Below are 23305 nucleotides of genomic sequence, written 5' to 3'. Positions count from 1 at the left end.
CGGCCGCGCTCGCCGCCGCCGCCCCGCGCTCACCGCCTCCCGCGCCGCCTGCCCCGCTCGCCGGCGGCGCCTTCCTGCCCTCCCTCCCTCTGCCCCCTCCTTCCCCGTCCCGGCCGCCCGCAGCTCCCAGGTAGGGTCCCCGGGGGTTCTCGCCCGCCGCCGGCAGCGCCTGCCCGCGGCGGGGCTCCGCCGCTGCCCCCAACTTGTCGGTCTGCGGGGACTGCCCCCCGCCGCCGCCCCGCGCCCCCCTCCGCTGCTTTGCCGAGCAGCTGTCAAACGTTCTGGGCGCTCGGCGGCGGCGGGGGCGGCTCGCCCGCGGTCCCCGCACCGAGCCCCGGCGAATGGCATGACTCTGCCTCCCGCCCGCCCTCCCGGCTGCGGTGTGCCGTAGTGAGGCGAGGGGTGGTTAAACCCCCATCCTCCCATACATACGGTTTTGATTTTTTGTTCCTCTTCGTCTTGGGGCTTTCACATCACGGAACAGGAAAGCATCTGATGCGCCGGCTCACATGCCACTTCTGATCATACGTTGCCTCTTTGCACAGAGCAGAATCGTTGGGAAAGATGGAGATACAATAAGTTGCTAGTAGTGAAAAGTGCTGCGGAATTTCAGTGGTTTCTCCAGTGAAGTGACATATTTTTCCTCCAGTTAAGTTGAAAGCACTGCTTGGCGGAGACTGTCGTTGAGAGTGGGTTTGTGTTTTTCTTGCACCGTTAGGTTTTGCAAAGAGCGGCGATGAAGAGGAAACTGACGCTCTCCGAGATGCAGTTGGTTCTTCTCGTTTTATTGGTGTGGCTACCAACAAGGTGAGAGGATATTTAGTTTTGTTGTTCAGTGCAAACATGTATGTTCCAATCTGTTAAGAATAAGCTTGTGTGAGGGCTTATAAAAGTATAGTATGTCGTAACGTAATGAAAAAATCTTTCTTAGCTGTTTGAATGCAGTATTACACAGTTTTCTGAGCAAATGCAGTAGAATGTAGTTTAGGGACCATAAAAGCCTAGTCTTTTGTCCTTAAACAGTTTGTGAATTCATGCTTTATTTCACCGTTAAAACAGCAATTTCTTTATATGACTTATTGGATCTTAAAGATTTATTGGAGTTACTGTATCACTGTTATTCTGTACCATACAGAACAGTCAAGATGGAGAAAGAGATTATCATGAAGTCACACGGCAAATCATGGTCTCTAAAATAATGCTTAAATATTTTGTAATATGGGCATGTCTTTTTTTTTTTTAGTCAAACAGAATTCAAAATGATATTAAAGCTTTAGACCTCTAGGTGGAGATAGCATACAACTTCACAATCACATAAAATAAAACAATAACATAATTTATTAATCAACTTTTCTTATGCTAAAGTTCTCCATTTCTAAAGTGAGAGCATAAGAGGAAGTAATTTTAATCACATAGTACTTGCTTGAAGTCCCTAAACTTGTAATTAATTCTAGTTTGTAACTTCAGTTTACTTGTTTTCGTTCTTTGGCTGCAGTAGGTCTTGTCCTAATATGGTAAGGGTTGTATGACAAATAATGCAAGTTTCATATGATTTTAAAAGTCTGCAATTATTTTTGTTTGTTTCCCAGGGAACAAAATATTTCTTGAAACTACATTTTCTATCTCGCTTTATACCTAACTATGGTGCAATATTAGTTGAGTCACAGTGGGCCAGATCCTGCAAACCCTACTCAAGTGAGTAATCTTATTGACGTCAAAGAGACTACATGCGTAATTAAGGAGTTTATGCCTGAGTAAAGTTTGCAGGATTTGACCCTAATTTGATATAATTTTAAGATCTAATTTCTTAGTGGAGTCTTGGGTTCAAAAAACTGTTGTATCTTAAAGAGAGGCTTAAAGATGGCAGAGACTTATGGTACAGAAATACATTTCACAAACAAAAAAATGAACCATCCAGTAATTAAAATTAAGAAAAAACTGACACATCAGTAAAATCACGCATGACATTTTGATGTGTTCTTTCAAAGTTATCTGATTTGGGCTGATTATGTGTTTTATGTGGTGGAAAGCACCGACTGCAATGATTTACATTTAAATACTTCCTCTATGCTGTTGAACTGGAGACCAACAGAAAGCCCTGTCTTTAGTCATTTTATAGCTTGCTTTAGAGAAAGCATCACCCAAACCTACTTTTGGTTTGGAGGAGGAAGAAAATATGCTTGCTTTTATGGCATTCAGAATGCCTTGATCAGTAGTTCATTCAGAGATGATAAATACTCAAACATTTCAGGTTAAAAATTTAGATGGCTGGAAAAGGTATAAATGGTAATACGTGTAGCATATGATGCTTTACTCTCTTGATATCAATATACTGGTATATAATGAGCTCATGCATTTCACATGCATGGTGCTTAAAATTGTTGGCACAGTAATATTTGCATGTGTGAGGCTTTCTGCATGTGAGGGTTTCCCTGACACCAAACCCCTTTGGTCTGGGTGCCCAGGTCCCAGAGGAGTGTTAAGCACCATAGCTGCCTGGGCAGCAGGTTCATGTTCCAGTCCCTAGTGTGTTCCACAGAGATTTGACCCATAAAGGCTGTCATGTCTCTTTCCTTATCGGGGAAGTTTGAAACAATCAGTGATCTATAGATTCTTCTTTATTCTTTATTTATTATTTCTTTCTCTGTCCAACTTTTGTAAGGTTTGTCTGCATCTAGTGGAATATGAGATAATGCTTTTTATGACAAAATAACATTTTAAAAATATGAAGGCTATTCACAGCTATCCTGCAGCTTGCTAGTCAGCATTGTTGTTTCCACCCACCAACCGCTGGCGTCAGAGGACTCCCTGAGCATGATCACCGGAGTTTTCCCTCATGTTAGTTCTTCTGGTCATGTACATTACATGACCATTGGGTGGAAGCATATCCACAGGATTTATCCAGAGATAGAGTATACCTAAGTAAGGACAGATAAGACAGAGCTGGAAGGAGATGGTCCTTAAATGATGTGCCACTGAGGCCTGGGAAGCTCTTTTAGGCTTTTTCACCTACACAGCCAAATGTATTGGAGCTTGTAGTAGCATTCACAGTGAGGCAACGATGACTGGAAGTAGAGACTACTGGAAAATTACTTCCTTGAAATTTTAAATAGTATGTCATTGACTCATATTTCTGAACTTGTTGTATATATACATGTAAATTGTATGCTTATATACTGTTAACTACACCCTTCCTGTTAGAGTGCAGCAAGTTAAAGGCCAGCCTGAAAAAACCGCATGTTGAGTGTATCTTACAACATAACTAGCATTTTCTAAAATGTAAAATGTCCATTTAGATCAGTGCTGGCTGACTCCCTGGAAGATGAAGCTAAGAATAACATCACCATCTTTACAAGAATTCTAGACAGACTTCTGGATGGTTATGATAATCGCCTCAGACCTGGATTAGGAGGTAATAAAACCAATTAAAGATTGATTTTTTAAAAATCAATTTTAATGTTCAGATTTTATGCAATGATATTCTTCCTTCAGGGTTTTTTTTTCCTAACAACTGGTATGTATCTTGATAAATTATTTATAACTACATTCACCCAGATGAATCATTTGAAGTTTGAGGAAGATAACATCTATGAATGGAAAGGAGGCACTTTCACACATTTATCTTAAGTAAAAAGAAAAAAAAAACCCGGTGATTTAACAAAGTAAAACAGAATGAGAACAAAAATAACATCTGAAGCTGTTATTCCAGCCAGGGAATTTTGGTTGAACAAGGAATGCAGGCTTGATTTCCTGCAATGCGATGAATGTATGTTTTTAGAAATCTGCACAAGTGTTTTGTGTGGTGTGTGTGAATTCTACGCTGTCGATTCATTTATCGGCCCAGTAAATTCAGTGGATATGTATTTTAACTTCCTTGGAACTAGGGTTTCATTGGTAATATAAATTTTGTTTCTGGGCACCTTGCACTTATTTAGGCATTTGGAAAAAGAAATAAAGAAAAAAGAGAATACTGGAAGACAGAGGTCATTGCACTCCAGTGCCATGATTGTCCACTGTTTTTCAAAATGTCAGTTCATATTTTCATTTAAAGCTCTATGCCAGCTTATGTCAGTATGTAGGCAAGAAATTTAAATAATTTGTGTGGTGTTGAAAACATTACTGTGCAAAAAGATCTCTGGCATGGGGAAGGGTTGAATATCTTAGTTTTGATAATATTTTGTCTACTATTACTGTGTATCTCTGTTTATGCTAACATTAACATGTAGGTATCAAATATAACACTGTTACTATTACTGTTATTATTTGTAAGAGTTTTGATAATTATCGTTTTCAAGTGGAAACTGTTTCAGCTTGCTGAAACTAATTCTAGTGCAAAATCCCTGGGAGTCATTCCTGTTCCTGTTGATTTCAGTAAGATCGGGCCCAAAGCTAGAGACGTGCTCTACCTTCCATGGAAATTACAGTAACAACTCAGTTTGATCAAATTAGGAATTAGTTAAAGCTCACAGTTTTTATCCAACACTATTCCATCCTAACCTGTGGCTCTGCTGCTCTTCTGGTCCTGGAGAATCATAGCTTGCATCTGACACAGCAGAAAGTGGGAGCTGGCGCTGGCTGGAAACAGCTTTCTCATTATACGTTTTTTTAACCTAGGATATCTTTTCATGTCCATTTCTGGCCTCTGTATAATGGAGGCTTGTGAAATATTTTACATTTGAAGATTTTAATTTAGATCATACATAAAATGGGACTTATAGCACGGTTGATGTGAGAATTTATATAGTGATATTTTACATGGAATTTTGATTTCTTTGCAAAATACCGAAATTTAAGAATTTAGGCATTATATACATTTACCATGACTTGCAGAAACATTTCATATCACCAAGCTCATGTTCAGTTGGCAGGTATTTTATTAGAAAAATAATGAAAGTTTATTTTCTTGTTTACAACAAGCAATGTGCCATTTAATCAGAGCAGTCTGCGGTTCCTTTGCATATCAAATACTCTTTTTAATATTAAAATTTAGATTGTTAAGAACATGATTTTAGACTTTTCATTAAATCTACTTCAAAATACCTTCCTCTTTTCCTGCATGAAACCTCCTAGGTAATTAAAACATACTTTGGGAGCACAAAAATTAAAGAATTTACATCTGTTTGATATTAGTGTACACGACAATCAACCCATGCAGAACATGTGTGAAATGGAACTGTGTCATGCATATTAAACCGTGATGATTCATGACACATTAATCTTAATCTTCAAGAATACTTCAGTTGTGGATGGATGGATTCCTACAGTTTAAAAGAATACTTGTAAGTGCCAGTTGTGATAATCAGTGATATGAAGTATACCAGACAATGCTTTTGTACATAATGCATAGTAATTATGGACTTCTATATTTCAGGAATTTTGTAGCACTTTATCCCTTTTTCTCTATTGACCTATACTCTGAAAAGAGATATGGAAATAATTAAATTTTTTTTTCAACACTATGTGCCTTGTAAGCCCTGGCAGTTTCTAAAAGTGTTTTTGCATAGATTACTGCATTCTGACCATGATACACATCATTAATTTAATATACTTAGTCTAAGTTCTGTTCTTGCATTTTAACAAATCTGAAATAGCTCAGCTGAAACTAGTAGAATGTTTACTTTGGCATAGCAGTTTGCATAATCATGCTACTCTACTATGACTGAGATCACAATCTGGCCTAACATGTGCTACAACAGAAATAGTCCAGGGTCTGAGATGGATTCTTTTAAAGTCTTCTGAAAGCAAGAGCTGTCCATCAGCCCACTTTCACTTGCTGTGAAAGATTTTCAGACATGTCTTAGAGCAAAAATTCAGCTCATTCTTTTAGTAATGAAAAGTTTTAGCTTAACACCATCAATTTAGCAAACCATTGACCCACAAAATGGAAACATATGGGCTCCTTGAAAGACTGTATATAAATTCAGCTGAGTAAATGTATGTTTGGGAATTAGTTCTTGAATTGAGGGATAGATTTGTAATTAATTTTACTGGGAGACTTGGTGTAAGTACTTACAGTATGTAACTTGATGCTTTACTGATACATCTCTACACTTCAAAACTGAGTACTCTTTTCCGTAGACGACTCAGCTTTAAGTTTTACTGGTGATATAAACAGGTCGTTTATATCTGTTGTATAAACAGGTTTTGGCTGTTGGCTATTGCTGTCCTAGCAACTGGGATCCTTGAATGGTGTATGAACACTACAGCGATGAAATAACCTGCAAAAGGGGTGCGGGCAGGGAGAAGAAGACATTGCACAATCCTCTGAAGCCAGAGACATCTCATATGACTTAGATAATACCCCAGCCTACTGTGTTTGTATGGATATGCATGAGTGTATTCAAGGGGAGATAATTTTTTCTCTATACTCATTTTATGCTAAGCATAGGATTGCAGGTAGAACACTCTCAACTGCACTTTTAGTTCTGACAGGAACTGTTTTACCCAAACATTCCATGCCATTTCTGCTTAGGCATCAAAATAAATTACAAGTTTGGCTTCAAAACAAATTCCCTATGTCATTAGCACTAATTTGTATGAAGTTCAGCCTTGCAAATGACAAGTGAGAAAGAGTTTGATTGTTTATGATTTTCTACAAAATCATGATAATATTTTTTTCTCTTTATTCACTGTAATATTTGCCAGACATCTAGGGTAACACTTTTTCATAAATCCTTTGATTTTTATTGGGATGTAGAAAAGAAAATCCACATAACAAAAAAATAAGCAAAGAATCAAAAAAGAATCTAGATCTTCAAATAATGAGAACAGAATTTTGAAGCTAAGATGGAGCTGCATTCAAATCTAGAAGTGATGAATTATCTGTCTGCTGTGTCTGCTCTCCTCTGCCCCATGAAGAGACATGATCATGTTGAATATTTCAGTATTCTGACCATTCCTCCATAAGCTAAACCTCCATTACTTTCTCACATTTGAAATTGGTAATTTCCAACAGCTATAGAACTTCTGTCTGTTCTACTCTACCAAATTTATAAAACATAATTGAATAAAAGGCTCAGAAAATGAAAAAAAAAATATTGGAGGGGAAAAAAACTGAACAAACAAGGGAGGTTACAAGGACAGAGGACTGGACTTCATAGCTTGAAATTTCAACAGCCATATTCACATCAAGAAGAACTATGGAAATTTACACAATTTGAGGATCCTTCCTCAAACTGTGATCAGTCTCACCAGCTTCAGGAGTGACATTCTCATTGTAAACAAAGAGGTGAATGCTGCTTGTTAAAAAAAAGAGGAAGATGAGACAGTAGGTAGGTGAAAACTAAAGGCCACTGTGGTTCCATTTTGAGTGATCCATCTCTGCTTTCAGATGTTCTGATTGCTTTAAACAAGAATCTCTGTTGCATTTCACTTACAAACAGACCAAACCCCTTTTTTCCCCAAAATTTTGTAAATACATTGGGCAGGAAAACTGAATAGAACTGAGAGGAATTGTAGCTGACCGTTGTTGTCAAAGAGATGGTGAGGCCTGAGCACTTGTGGGTATGATCTTTCATTTTTGGAGCACTGGATATATCATTGCATGGAATCAGTGTAGTGGTGTAGAATATCAGACTCAGTGATTGAAAGTTTTATGGAGTGCTCTCCAAACCCCATTTTTTCACAGAATACCCATCCCCCCCAGATCAGGAGAGCTATATACATATATATATTTCTATCTGTGTTTATCAAATAGTTGTATGTTGTCAGTTACCAGGACACAGGGCCATGATCATATGCTGATAATCTGGAATATGTTAAGTTTAGGGCAGTATATTTACACATCTCTGTGATTCAGAGTTTTTAATCAGCTTCAAAAAAGTTTGTAGTTGCACCAGTCCCCTAGCTGGGCATTCCAGACTTAGCGGTTTTTGTCAGCCCCCAACATGCTTAATACAAATTCAGTGTATCGTCAAAGAAGATTCTTTGACTATTTCTGTTGCAGAACACTACTGGAAAGCTTTTACTAGTGTTTTTAAAGAAAAAAATTGCAGTTTCCCCACTCAGTTCTGGTTGCTTCCTTAGCCTTTCTTGGCTCCAGTTTCATCTTTTGGAAATGGTAATGTCTCTCTGCCAGAGCAATTCAGAGCAGCACTTGCATTTTCTAAAATCCCACTATCTTTGTAGTTATGCTGGGACACAAAGAAGTAAACTATTGTATGCTCTTTTTTTACCTGGAAGAACCACATAGAATCTTCCCAAAATAGTGCTTTCAGAGGAGTCAGAGAGAAACTCAGGTTAATTTATGTCAGTGTTGTGGATAATGTGTATTGGCAAAAAGTGTTCTTTATAAAAAATGGAAAAGCAGTAGAGAGGAGGATATGAAAATCTCATTAATTACTTATCCAGGGCATGCAGATGGTACTAAAATCCAAGAACAGAACTAAGTCGTAGCTATAAGCATTCCAGGGAATGAATTATTAGGAAAGTGGAAGGGTAAAAAACCCTCAGAAATCTCTTTGATACAGAAGAACAAATCAGCAAAAATTATGTAGAATAGGATAGTGACTGAGTGACTAGACAAAGGTTGTCTGTTTATCTATCTATCTGTCTATCTGTTTAAAGTCTGTGAATAAATGAAGAGTGAGGGTAGCAAAATAAAAAGAATGCTATCACTGTGCAGAATATTGCAGCTAGGGAAAATGTTGCCTGATGCAAAGTGACAAAATGTTACACCTCAGAAGAGTTAACAGAAATTTAGTTACTTTACAGTAAAGTTATCTATGCCTATAAAGGATCTTGTCTGGGAGGATCTCCCAGTTCACTGAAAATGTATATTCAGTACTGTTTGTTTTTTTTTCTCCTGGCAAGGCATCAGCCTTTGTTTCTAATGCTAGAATTACTGCTGACGACACCAAGGCTGAATTAAAGCTTTGCTTACTTTTGTCTCATCTACAAGGCAGACGTGAAAGCAAATACTGCAAATTTCTGTGTAGCTCATTGATGCTCTTTGTAAATAAGACTGACGGGATGGTTGAATTTTTCAGAGAGATTTGATGGGCCAAGACAAATATCACCTTTTCTCTGTGATGCAGTTATTTTGGGTTATTTAGAAAGTAGTTGAAAAGCAGTAGTTTTGCTGATATCCAAGGTATTCTACTGTTGACTGGTTTGTATTAAGGCCTTTTAGCATGTTACATAAATCTTGCAAAGATTTTTTCTGTCTGAAATATAGAACTGCTTCTCATTCAGGCTGACTAGTTTAAATACCTAAGTACCAAAGGATTGCAACATCATAGTCCCAAAGTTTTTATTACCCTTGTGAAATGATACAATTTGCATAATGCCATCTGAATTGGAAATATAATTATTATTTAAATAATCTAACTCTGAAACATTTTCAGAAATATTTAAGTGCATTAGAAATTCATCCAGGATAACTTTGGGGGATTTTAACTGATTTCATGGATTTTTAGCAGTGGATTTTAACCAAGTAAAAAATGAATTTAAACTGTAGTAATCAATGTATATGTTGCTTGCAATGACAAAATTGTTAGTAATTCTCTAGAAACAAAGAGATTTTGTAATGCAAAATTAATAATGTTCTGGGTTACACTGAAAGATGTACTTATAAACAGTATCAGGGAAATCCTTTGATGTTTACTGCCATGGAGTACTCCATTTTGTGCATTCTTTGTATAGGAGACACACAGAAAATTACATTTCAAATATTTTCTTTAATAAAATATACCAAAAAAAGACTGCTAATTAAGAATGTAAGAAGGAAGCTATAGAGATCTCTTATTCAGTTATATAATCACCTAAAAATATTATGAAAGTTTTGGTGAGGAACTATTAAAAGAGCGGCTAATAAAACATTGATGGCCTTTGACTTCTTAGGTTTAGATATATAGGATGCAGACAATATTTGTAATACCCTGCTCTTCACCGAGCTGGAAAAATGAACCTTAAAAGTGTGTTTGATTTAAGAAAAAATGGCAGTTACAACATGCTATGATAGGAATAGGCATGACTATTTTAGAGCTGTTGATTTCTGCTTGTGTGGTAACAACCAATATTTAAGCAAAAAGTCATGCATAATTTTCAAGACAATTTGTTGGCAAGTTTTGACATTTTATTTTCAGTGAAAACTGAAAACTTGGGATTAAGTGAACATGGAGAACTCCTTCAGCTTCTTTGTATGGAAAAGGCTGGGGGCTTTTTAACCTTTGTTCTTGAAGCCTCTGATGGTAAATATATATTTAAGTATATTTCCTGTATTTTAGCACCCCAGAAAGAAAAAACTGCCACAACACATACATTTGGCATAGCACAACAGGCTTCTACTACATTCAAGGCATGACTGTGGTGAAATTAATGTAATAATACTATCTTTATTTATGATACATAATCAAAAATGACAAAAAAATGAACAAGAATTATTTTTTTCCCTCCTTAGCTTTACTAGGCAAGCTCATAACTGTTAGGCCAGTGATGGTGATTTTCAACAGTTGCAGAGATAATGGCTGCTCAGAGATGTGGTGGAGTTTCCGTCTTTGTGGAGACACTCAAAATTTGACAAAATATGACCTGGGCAACCTGATCCGTCTTCAGATCTGGCTCTGCTTTGGACCTTCCAAAGGTTCTTTTTAAACTAAATTATTCTAAGATTCTGTGACTGACAGCCAGCAAGATATTGAAATAATGGCTGCAGTTTTCCATTTGAATTGACAAAAGTGAAAAAAATTAAATTTAGTATGTCAGTTCTTGAAGATATAGTTGAATAAAAACATCCATGTAGATGAATAGTTTAGACTGCTTATGAACAGAAGAATGCAAAATGTTGTACAACTCTCGAGCTTATTATTCATGAAAAATCCACTGATAAATAGAAGATTTGGGATAGACAAAAAAGATCTGCAGAAATGCAGAGGATATATCCATTTTTTATGGTCTTTACCTTGTATTTTTTAACATTCAGCAGTCTCTTGACTTGACTAATAGACTAAAAGTGACTCTAGCCACATTTCTCCTACCATCACCATAAACTGGGGTCCTGAAAAGGGTTAAATATTGAAAAAGATGGTATTTTAAAGGCGAGGCACTGTATTTAATTTCTATTTCATTTCTATTTCATTGAATCATTCTCAATTTACTTTGGCAGAGTACAGGGAACGGAAAAGCTGCACAACACTATATCCTAGAAATCAACACCTCTTCGGGAAGCACCCAGGAACCTCTAAACACTGCCCTTCTGAAGTGCCCCAAGACACTTTCCAAAATTCCTCCTGTTTTATTCTTCTGTTTTTATATTACCATTCCCTTTTCTAAATACCTACTTTGTACATTCTTATAGAAAATGTCCACTTGTCTTCTTTGACCAAAATGTCATTAATTTATTTCATTCCATGTAAATACAGCTTTAACCAAATCCAGGTGAGACATGCCATGTAGGTGCAGCTGTCTACTTTTTTTTTGTGGCGTGAGACCCAGACTTGCCTTACCCACCTCCCAGGCACAGTCACTAATATCCAGCTGCCTGAAAGATTTCTTATCTAATGAACCTGGATGGAGGAGGCAGATTCCTGGGTAGGTAGAAAGCAAAAATCCTTCTCTATCCACAGATTGTATGGTCTTCCTTTGGTGCCAGTACAATTTTGCTGGTGTTGTTGAGTGGTCTGAGATAGATCTGTTGATTCTGGCAGTATTCCTGAGTACGTATTCGTGTATCTGTTTTCTTGCAATGCCACCATTTTGTGACCATTTTTAACAATAACTTTTTCAATGCACAATCTAGTGCATCCAATTTTTTAGAATTAATAATGTGGAGAGAAGAGAGGGAGGGGTGTTTCATCAGCAAGGATCATATAGAAGGCCATTGTAATTGCCTGTATATTAAAACTGTGCCGGCTTTGTTTTTTACAGTATTTTGGTCTGTATTAATTGTCGGTATTAGTGGCTACTATTAATATTTAACAGTGGCTTCTAAAGATGCCACTGGTGATGATGTAGAACAAAATGCTGTTTTTCAGCAACCTAGCGTTAGGGTAATACAAGCCAAGGTGAAAAACCACCATGAGCGAGAAACGGGGGAAAGGGCAGGAGGGCGGGACAAAAGAGATGGGGAGTGAAGGAGGGAGATAAAATTGTAGTACTATACAGCGACCACTTTTAAACAACAGGCAGATTAAGACAGCTGTATGATAGTTTTTTCAAATATCCTTTGGAAACTTGAAAGTAGAATGGCATAAGCAGTTGTATTTTTATGGTATATGCATACATTTGAATTTCTGACCTTAATGTTGTTCAACAATGAATCATCTGTCTCAAGAAGCAGCTATAGTGGATGTGTTGCTGTCCAATTCACCAATCTGCTAAATTAAAGCATCATTGGAAGATTTTGAATTAATACTGTCAAAAGTCTAATAAATTTTAATTATAAGAACCAAAGCACATTAATATGTCAAGATTAATCTTTAAACATATTTTATGTCTGTTTTTTCCATGTTAATGCTTGAATGAAATTAATCACAAGCTAAAGGAAATTTTGTTTACCGCTGTCACCTTAATAATAGTTTGCTTTATAGTACAGAGTATGTCAGCACTAGTTTTCTGAATTTGTACATATGAAAGGTATGATTCTGCTAACCTTCTAGAAGTGGTGTTGCTATTTGGGAACCATTTGTGTGGTTACTTTGTAACACACAGTTATTGCTTCACATTCCATAATTCCTTGCCATATGTTGAGGGCTATTTAATAATTAGAGCGGTTAACTTTGTGAAGGCAATGTAAATCAATTTCCTTCTTACCTGGGATTATTGTGCACTCTTTAGTAAAGTTGTGCAGCTGCAGAGATTGGATATGGTTGCATCTAACCAAATTACATTCATTTTTTAATATACCTACTTACATATTTGGTTCTGCATACCCATTTTTTACTCGAACCAGTAGAGATCATGCACCTTTATCTGCAATTTGTTTGGAAAAACATGGATGCCTCATGTTCCATTTGCTTAATCTGTGTTTTTTACAAACTGTAAATTAAGTATTTTATAATCTTGTAGTGTTATGACTAATAGACTTGATTGCAATTCAAATTCAGTGCCATGGACTACTGACCATCACTATGTTCTGAAACATATGGTTCAATAAAAATCAGTTAAAAACTGTTGTGCATTGTAAGGCGACATCTGTATCTTGTAGACTGCTTGCATTTGTCATCTTTGATTGGAAAGTAGTTTCCTGGAGTTACCTGTCTATGTTTAACACCTTCTTCTTTTTTAATTTAAAAAATTACATTCTCTTGATTCCTTAAATACCTAGATGTCATGAAAGCAGTGTATCTTCTGACTGAATGATTGACCTGTTGTTAGTTCTTCTTTTTGTTGGTCTCTATTGCTTGGTGCTGATTCTCTCATTCGTGAGAGGTGATTGTGTTCCAACACATTCCCTGCATTTTCTTTCTAGTATCCATTCTCAGTTGTCCTAAGACAAGGACTAGCTGTCCTACTTCCTCAGACCACTTCTATCAGGAAACTTGGAGTTAATAGAGCTTATTAGAGTTATTATTTGCATCCTCTCAAGTGTGTGAGCCTCTCAGCACAACACCAGAGAGCAGAAATGGAATGGAGCAGGGAAGAGAGTCTGTGTTTATCTTTAAGAATTTAGAGGTGAGTTGAAGGGACAATTCCTGCCCTTAATACACCAGTGTAATGTTCTACATATTCATTCTGAGTGACAATCTAAAGGCTACTGGAGAAGCCTTTTTATGCTCATTTTTTGAAGTAATTTATGTTTTTCAAAATTTAAAGGTTAACTGAATGAGAAGAAGCTGAGGAGCAGTTGGAGTGTGGTGTATATAAATGAGGAAAACCAAAAGTTTTAGCCTTAGATTCAGTGCTGTGTTTATAATGCCCTCAGGATGCCCTGCCATCCTGAGGGCATTCCATAGTGTTCCATGGACAGTACTTTTCTGTGTCGATAGCATTAGCTGAGCACCAAATAGCGAATTTCTTTATACTAGATCTTTAAATGTGAACTTGCTACTGCCTTGCCTCATACAATTTCTGAACAAAAGGGAGGAGACTTTCACCTGGAAAAATAAATAAATAAGTAAAAATGATAAGGGAGAAATATGAATACCTGTTGTTTGAGATAAGGAAATGGTCACATCTTTAATAATCCCTTTCCATCTGCTGGGTGCTAAAGCTATCAGAGAATTCTTTATGTTTCTACTAGACATTTTTTCTTTAGTGACCGTAAAAAAAAGTGAACAGATAATCTTGTTTGCTACTGCATAATATGCTATTTTTAAAATAACCAATTATTTTAAAATGATATTCTGTGATACATGCTACCTGCATTTTCACAAAGTCATAGTGTCTGTTTAGAAGAATATGCACTTTAAAAAGGTGGATTCTAAATAAACTCATATTAGGCATTGTTTCGAATAAAAAAAATACTGCTTTTTAATTTATGTCTGAAAAAAGTCCAACCTGTTAATTAAAATCAGATTATTGCCCCAAATATATAGTCTTTCTGCGTATAGAAGCGTGATGGATTCTGAAAATCCCATGGCCAGCCAGAGGCGAATTCTCTTGTCACAGGCAAAAATAAAAGACAAATTTGAGTCTACTTAATCCAAGCTCTGGGAGTATCCTGGGAGTATGTTTTAGAGGAGATTCTTTGTTATCTGCAAACTAGCTTGGAGACATTCAAGTGACTCATCCATGGGACTTTTGAGTGCTATGGTACACTTCTTGTAGACACATTGCACAGCCTTAGTCTAGACCTTTTTTATTATTAACTAGATAACAGAAGAGTAACTGACAACTCTGTAACATGTTAAAATAGGATTTAAAACAATTGCTCCATTACTGACCATGTTGGTATTTCTTGCTTATTTGGGGGGGGTACTTATTTGATTTAAGTCTTAAAGTGATTCTCTGTTGGATCAAGTCATGAACTTGTTGTTTGTCAGGACTCCTGTTTAGCAAGAAGCCTGTTATCCATGACCATTCCAAGAGCTGTCCTGCCAAGCAAAAAAATTTTAAAAATAAAAAGAAAGACAGCTTGGCAGCCAGTCTGATTTGTGCTGTATCTTGAAATCCATACCTCTATTCCTCCTTTTGCTGCATTTTAGCAACCATGAGGAACAGGGTCATGGAAAGAAAATGTATGTCTACATGTTCTTATGCACACCAGATATTTAGGGTGTTAACATACACACAACCTCCAGCTGATTTTAGTAATTCATGCTAGTTTTTTTGAGAATATTAGAGTAGTCTGGATCAACATTAGTTTGCTGTACTTCATAGTTGTTTCACCTGGCTTAAAATAGGAACTGCTGACTGGTTGATAGAAGGATTATAATGCTGTCTAGGTTTGTTTGGTTGGTTGTTTTGTTTTGTTTTGTTTTTGACAGTTTGTCACAATCTTCTGAAATTTTATACAGCATTACCTATTAAAAATATATTTGAGGATCCAGAGGCAAAAAAATGCATTAAAAGTGCCCACTAATACATAGTTCTATTAAATAAAAGTACTACCTCTTTCTACCGTTGGTTCCTGTCATGCTTGAATGCAAAGTACAAGGCTACCAAAAGATAAAAGAACTGTAGCTCCATTTTTAATGACTGTATGATCCAGGACTACAGTATCCAGGCACTAAGCACAAGACAGTAAAATTAGTCTGTCTGAAAGGATCACCATGTTCAAAGCTTTCTTATGTCTGTTGATCTCTAGAGGAGCTCCCTCAGCCTTTTGGACTTTGGAACATGTGAATTTCATACTTTGCTCTAATAGCAGCAAGCTTTGGGAAGATGCTAACTTCTGGTGGCAGAAGGTGTGTTTGCCACAGAACAAGCAAGACTGTCCTTCCCAGAGCTACGTCACAGTTTCTGTCAGCTCCAGGGTGACAACTTTCTTTGCCATGGCTGACCACAGAGGCATTCTCCAAAGGCTTCTGCTGAAGCTGGGCATCACCAGGGAAAGACTGTTTCAGTGACTTCAGCGGGCTCTGGCATGCTACCCAAATCTTCCTTAAATAGTTAGCAAGCTAATAAGCACTGTGATGGTGTTAATTTAGAAAAAGTAGTGTGTAGTTAAAGAGTGAAATCCTCTGTATGTTATCTGTTTTATATCGCAGTTTCTTGGCCATTCCAGTGTGAATTTTGTGGCCTTTTCACAGGTCCTTGTTTTTTTGGGGGTGTGTGTTTTTGTTTGTTTGTTTGTTTGTTTGTTTGTTTTGTTTTTGTGGGGTTTTTTGTTTTGGTTTTTTTAATGTTTAGAATGCGGAAGGGTCCTGAAGGAGAACCTCCTTTCATAAATTGTACTTTCACTGGCAAGTTGACATGTTGCCAGCACAAGCCAAAGTGCCTCCTAAAATCCAACTTGAATAACATCTAGGATGAGTGCTCTTGGTTAGAAAAGCAGCTGGGCCTGCGTAAGAGGAGATAATCAAGCAAATAAGCAAGCAACTAAAATCAAGTGAGTCTGGAGCCACCGTGCAATAAAAGCATATCTTAAGAAGCCCAGACTTGGCTGCTTTATGACTGTGAAGAGAAACTAGAAGCTGCTGCTTTTTAAAAATGATACTGCTGTTAGGGGTAGATGTGGTCTGGTATGCAGGAGGGGCTGTCAGAGTGAGTATGTCAAATAAGATGGTTTGTAAATGCTATGGCTTGGAATAAAGCACATACATTAAACCTGAAAGTAGCGTAGAAGGATAATGCAGCAGAATTTGCCAAGATGTTCCATGTTCCATATTTGGGAAAAAAAAAAAGAGAGGAAGACTTCTGAGTATAAGTTCTGACAATCAGAAATAAATCTGAGAAATTTTCTGCCTTACCTTCACGTTATGGTTTCCTTTCTAATGGCACAAGTCTCTAAGCAGAGTAGACAGAAATACGGTTGCATGAGAACAATAACTTTGCCCTCCCTACTTGTGTGATGACACCGATTCAGGTCAGTTTAAATAATTACTGCTCTACTTTATCAAAGTCTGCTCCCTTCCATTTCCAGACTTGTTTGAGTGCTCTTGTTCTCTTTGTCTTCCTCTGTCTCATTATTTAGAGAGTGTTGGGACAATCTGGTTCATTTTAGCTTTATCACACTCATCCAGTTGATCTAAACAATGGAGTAGTCCTATTTGTTACTCAGCCTGGTTATTATAAACAGTCTCTTTCCATCTTGCTGGAAGCTGTTTAGGACAAGGTTTAGTGCTGATGTTTTATTTTTCATTTGAATGACGTTTAGTTTTGATTTGCTGACAAATGTGTCCTGTGTTAGCTAAGTTTCTTTTAGTTCAACATTTTAAGTAACCCATTTCAGTAAGATCACATTTCATTCAGCAAAACTCAACTATATTTTCAATTTCATGTTCCCATTGAATGTTTTGTGCAATGCTAACTAAAACTGACTCACATTGGTAGTTTATTTTAGAGCTGACTGCTTTTTAATTTTTTTTTTTTCCCATGGTGTGTGAGGATGTAATGAAAAGGGAGCAAAGTGAGATTTGGTGGATTCCATGGTAGTCTGGCATTATGGGAACAAATTTCACATTGCCTATGTGTTTAGATTGCCCTTCCCAATGATTTAGTTCACTTATTTTCAACGTTTTGTTTTTCCCTTTGTTAATTGTACCATAGTCAAGATTACTGTTTATAATTACCCAGTTGTTGCAAGCATTTATACAACCAAAGCGTCCATGTTCTATTAATATCTTTACAATGAACCTGTAAATTGGAGGAATACTCTGTTTAAAAGATAGGGAAAAAATCCAGAAAGCTGTCTATATAGTTAATTGCTTCCTTAATCACTTGGCAGTGGATACCTCTGAGATTGTCAAAATGTTGCTGGAGGTGTCAAAAGCCTACGAAGTCCAGCAGTAACAAGTGAGAGTATCTAAATATCTTCTTTTCCCCTTGCAAAGAACCAATTAAATTAGGCACTTCTGGGTTGCTTTGAAGTCTCTCTCATGTTGAAGTACTGGCAGGATTCAAGCTAGACACTCAAGCTAGATTGATTGGCCCAATGTGATATAGGCTGCACCAGTCAGTACAGTAGCCTTCTCATCAGGGCTGAATTACATTCTAGCTTAAACTTCTTACTTATTCCCTACCTGATTTGGAAAAGGGATCTGAATCAATGTCTCCCACTTTCCAACCCTGCTATGGAGATACAGGACTTTTGATTGTTCTGCAAAAGTGGCTTCTTCCACTGGAGATGTTTTCCTTTGTATAAAATATCTACATATGTGTCAGAGCATGGACTGAGATCTCTGTTTTTACTGTTGGACTCTAGAGCCATTCAGCCCTATTACAGACTGAAGACTTAGATTTGCCAGTGTCCACAACTCCTGGACCTCATGTATAGTGGAATTCCTTGCTTCAGACAGCTGGGCATCCTGTGTGGAACATGGGTAAAGCTAGGCATAGTGGCACACCTCAGAAATGGTGTGGGCATAGCCTTAACTGTCTACAAAGGTGGTACATAAAATCAATAAACTGAGTAGGGCTCTGTCAAGCTGAGTGATTAAAAATGCTGAAGAAAACGTGCAGCTGAAGCCTTTTCTTACCGACACGTGAAACATCCAGGTTTGGGGGTGAAAACATTACCACCTTGCTCCTCATCTGTTCACAGGGGTGTTCCTCCTCTAGAGCTCATGCCATTCCTCCTTTCTTGAAAAGAGCCATGAGAGTAGCTGATAGTCAGGTGCAATGGAAACCTCTTAGACAGAGAGCAGCTCTAGTCAAGTGCATGCTCTAATTTAAAGCAGAGACATGAACTCAGTTACTGTGTGTTGGGTTCTATCTTGACCACAAAGGTGAATTTTCTAAGACAGAGCATGCTTCCTCAGTCTTTGGAAGGAATTGTTCTGCTTTGTGTAAATAATTAGATATTAAGCAGAGGCTTCAATTTATGTCTGCTATATCCCATGAGAACTACTAAGCTGTGGAATCAGTCTTTTGCTTATTTTCTTGCTTTCTCTCTCAAAGTCTTTCTGGCCCAGTAAATTTGTGATTATTTATAGTCTGAGGAACTTGTTGGGACTTGGTTGAGAGCCAGTTCTTTAAGCTGCTTGGCAGCATCGGGATATTTTTGCCTTAAGGTGAAAATATAAGCAGCCAGGGAATTTTAGGTACTGACAATATTAGACAGCAATTTAGGACTAAAGGGGATTCAGACAAATATAAGTGCAAAATTTAGTCATTATGATCTGAACCACAGAGACATTCAGATTAATTTTATTGATTTAAATGGAAACCTGGAGCTTAAATAACTTTGTGGAGTTTGTCCAATATACTTAAAGAGATAATTGGGCACCAAAATCAGTCTTTAGCCCTACCCTTGAGTGACTTTCTTAAATTTGTGGAGTAAGTCTATAATAAAGTTAAAACTGAATCTCAAATGTCACTTGTGTCCAAGGCTTTTCATTCATAGGACCCTTTGGAAATGTGTTTAATTTTGTCACCTGAAGCAGTAAGGTTTGGAAAGGTCTCTTGGGAGAGAGAGAAGAAAAAGTAGAAAGACAATGTTTGTGTGTGATCTGCACTCTTCTTTTTGAGTGAGTTAAACCCCAAGTCTGTCATGTGCATGTGAATATTATCTTAGTAATTTGTACATGTTCTCTCAGCACAGCAAGAACAATTTTTTCATTTGCTGTCTAGAAACAGTACTCTTATGGTTTGCACCAATGTCTTTTACATATAGGACAAATAAGAGTAAATACTGACTGTGGCAATATACCAGATTATTTGAGTTGCAGATGTGCCTACATATCATTCTGTGCACATTTTGTGGGTAATCTACACCTAAAAAAAGCTGTTACCTTTCCCAAGTCATATTTTCTGCTACAGAAGAAAAGGGTGTTGACAGTTTATCTAGTTTTTTTTTCGAGGTCAATGTGTGTTTTTTTAATGGTCAAAAAGTCTTATTCATCTCTAAAGATACACCCACATTTAAGTGAAGTTTTGTATCATAGTAAATTCCTACTATTTTGTACCAGTTTTATTCCTTTCAGAATAACAAATACTACTTTGCTGAAACAAAAGGGCGAGCTTATACACAAGCCAAGTATTCTTTCAGTCTAAATGACATAATGGTGTTTATGGTATTGCTTTACAGGACTGCCCAACTTCCTGAGTTCTGTGTAGGCCTTTGGAGGGTCTCTGATAGATTTTATATGAGGCTATTTAGTAAATGATATAGCGTCTGTTAATAGATATAAGCTCTTCAGAGGGAAATCAGTTAGGTTCTGTTAACCTACTGGCTTTCAGATCCTGTATCTTTCTCCATCCAGAATATATTCCTGTTCTAGTCAATACCATGAGCAACTGAGTACAGTGCATGATTCTGGTTTTATTTACACCAAAGTGAATCAAGAGAGCAACTGTTAATAGTAACATTTACAGATATTACTAGGTCTTACTGATAAGCTTACTCTACACACAGTTGGTTAAAGATGGAGTTTTGAAAGAGAATTATGGCTCATATTATGAAATTGTCTTGCCGATAGAGTGAGACCATTGGAAGTGAAGCGCTGATGTCAAGGAGGGAAGTGAATTTGTTTCTTCTCACAGCTGGCTTCAATTTACAAATTGAAAATGTATTTATGTAAGGCATATGTGGGGAAACTGTTGTACTTTAACAGTGGATAATGAATGAAAATGCTGTGTAGTTGGATAAATAGAACTGTCACATAAACCACCAAAACCAAGCATATAGAAATGGCACTATTTTGAAATATCTATGTTCCTGTGGATTTTGCTTCTCTTACGGCTTCAGGTTGCATGACCTCCTCTGACTCCCATTCCCTGCCAGCCAGTCAGCCAGCATCTTCAGCTGTCAACAGACACACTAAGGAGCTTGTCAGATAAGGGCAACATGTTGAATTGGAACAGTGTTTGATGGATTAAGACCCTGGCTGTTTCACCTGTGCAATTTCTGACTTGTATTACGAATGACATTTTCAAAGCCTTTGGGCAACATTGCCAAGCGTGCCCCTGGAGACTATATTACAATGTCAGAATAATGTCAATTCTAGTTAAATAATTTTTATAGAAAAATAATTAAAGTAACATCAAGCTTTTGACTTCCACAAAAACTCATAAATCCTCAGATAAGGCTCCCATAGCACTGCAACTTGACCTCCTTTTTTTTTTTTTAATGTAATTAAAGAACAGTATTTTATTTTCACTTCTCTTTTTCTTATTTTTTTTTTTACATGCTGTAGCAGCTCTTTATTTACAGCCTTACAGTGTTCTCATGGGTACTATTAATTCTACATCCAAAATAGTGTTTGTCAGAAATTTTTTTGTACTATGCATTGGAACTGCATATGTATGTTTTAAAAGCTCTGTCCCACCAAGAATACTTTTGATGGCTTTAGATTACATCAAAAAGATTGCCTTCTTTTTTAGCTGCCCAAACAATGTATTTACAGTTTTATTGACTGAAAATTCAAATTAGAAAAAAAAATCCAACCCAATATACTAATCTGTTTTCTTGTGAAAACAGCCTTGATATATTAATCAATAACATAGCCAGCTTCATGCAAACAAACATCTGGAACCTTGCTGATGGTTCATTCTGAAGACTTTACAATGATCACACTCCTTTCTTCTCTCCTTTTAAACATACATAGAATGAGCCTGTTTTATCCCTACTCTCTCTGAAGAAAGCACTGTAGATTATTTCGGTGAGAGGAGGAATGAGCAATGCACAGATCATTCTCAAATATGAAAAATAGTCAGAAAATTAAAATGATCCTGCCTCAGAGTTCTCCAGGAAAGAGAGAGCTCTCGGGTATGCCCAATCCTGCATGTCTAGCTATCTCACATAACAGATACTGGATCTCTCTGCACCATGTCAGAGATTCAGGCAGCTGAGAAGGGACATTTGAATGAAAGTGGATGAGTTTTGAAAACTGCCTGACAGGAAGCAGGCCAAAGGAACTCATTCAAAATTGTAATGCTGCTGTGGAATTTTCCAGTTTTGACATATTGGTACATGCTGAGGAGAGATCTTTTCATCTGACTTTTCTGATCATCTCCATTACTCAACCTGTGTTGATCTAGACTTCAGCCACTGCAAATTCTCTGCCAAACAGCCTGCTTCAGCTGAGCCAGCTCTTCTACCGAGGAACAAGTCAGCAGGACTTCAGATCATCATAAAGGGTATCCCCACAGCAGGAGAGCTGGCATAAAGGAATAGACAGAGGCACTGATATCAACTCTAGCTGAGCTCTGAACCACTTTTCTAATTTTTGACAAGTAAATGATGTTGACATTTTCCAGTGTGGATACTTAGTGTTGGACAGCTGTAGCTAGATTTGGTAAATACCTGTACTTCACATTACTTACACTTAATTTAATCCTTCTGCCTCAGCTTTCCAAGTATGGAAAATTAAAGATAATACAATTATTATCTTTGGAGAGGAGTTATTATAATTAATGTTTTTAAAATCCTAAATGTAATTAAAGTACCCAGTAAATCTTCCAGCTAAGGATAGATAAGGATGTATAAATCTTCTGCAATTTGGTATATTTATTGCCTTTCCTTACTTTCTGATTTATTTTTTTTTGTCAGTAATGATATCATGTCAGTTCAAATAAGGAAAGGGAATCAGAAGAAACCAGTGCTTGAGAAGCATGTGAAATATGATCTTAATAGTTACTGCTTTTATTACTTCCAAAGGATATGCTTTTCTTCCTCTCTTTATATTAACTTTATTGACTATTTTTTGGTCAGTTTATCTTTGGCTTCTGTAGTCTGAGAAGTTGACCTGATCTAAGTCAGGTAAGGCTTCTCTTTTAACATTTCCTTCTTTTGTGTACTTTCCTCTTTTCTTTTTTTCCTGCCTTCCATTGTTGTGTTGTCTTATTTTTCCTTTTCCCTCAATCTTCTCATATGCAGTAACTTTCCAGCTTCTCTTGCCCCTTTCTTGCTCTGTTTCAAGACCCTCTACCTACTCCATTTTCTTCCATGGTGTGAGGAGAAGCATCCTGGTGGGGTGCATGCTGTCAGGGTTAGCCCTCACCTCAGGAGAGAGAAACTGAGTTGTAACTCACTGCTGTCACCATTGCCTGCTTTTATGGTGATTAAGACAGTTTTGGCAAAAAAGAGAAGTAGAGGTACACAATGGATATTCATCCATTCCCATTCTTGAGGCTATCAGGGATGAATTTGCGCCAGGAGTTTTTACACACATTGAAGTCCTTATCTTAATTATGATAACCTGAAATGAAGATATTGCAGCTGAGGGTCTATAGATAGCAAGCTCCTGCTTCTCGCATTCATCGCCTCTCCGCTCCTCAAGTCTTGATTTTTCATTTCAAGGATCTGAAGTGATTTGAAGTGAGT

The 23305-nt window shown here is 37.2% G+C and overlaps 1 protein-coding gene and 1 long non-coding RNA gene across 4 annotated transcripts in view; one reads left to right on the top strand and one right to left on the bottom strand.

The window, feature by feature from the left end:
• The window catches only part of LOC116785749, a 45047-nt gene extending 44524 nt beyond the window's left edge, over nucleotides 1-523 (bottom strand). The window contains exon 1 of one of the 2 annotated variants that reach the window (XR_004356698.1): nucleotides 433-523. This is a non-coding gene — a long non-coding RNA (uncharacterized LOC116785749). The remainder of the gene's footprint in view (nucleotides 1-432) is intronic. The other variant, XR_004356699.1, reaches the window with a different exon arrangement.
• GABRA2 (gamma-aminobutyric acid type A receptor subunit alpha2) overlaps nucleotides 55-23305 on the top strand; it is a 62260-nt gene continuing 39009 nt past the window's right edge. The window contains exons 1-3 of one of the 2 annotated variants that reach the window (XM_032685675.1): nucleotides 55-130; nucleotides 719-807; nucleotides 3297-3412. In XM_032685675.1, coding sequence (XP_032541566.1) covers nucleotides 737-807; nucleotides 3297-3412 — 187 coding nt within the window. In that variant the 5' untranslated portion in view covers nucleotides 55-130; nucleotides 719-736. Of the gene's footprint in view, nucleotides 131-681; nucleotides 808-3296; nucleotides 3413-23305 lie in introns of those variants that run through there. The other variant, XM_032685676.1, reaches the window with a different exon arrangement.

This window comes from Chiroxiphia lanceolata, chromosome 4 (assembly GCF_009829145.1).
Source record: "Chiroxiphia lanceolata isolate bChiLan1 chromosome 4, bChiLan1.pri, whole genome shotgun sequence".
Lineage (NCBI taxonomy): Eukaryota > Metazoa > Chordata > Aves > Passeriformes > Pipridae > Chiroxiphia > Chiroxiphia lanceolata.
This window is presented reverse-complemented; position numbering and strand designations above follow the sequence as displayed.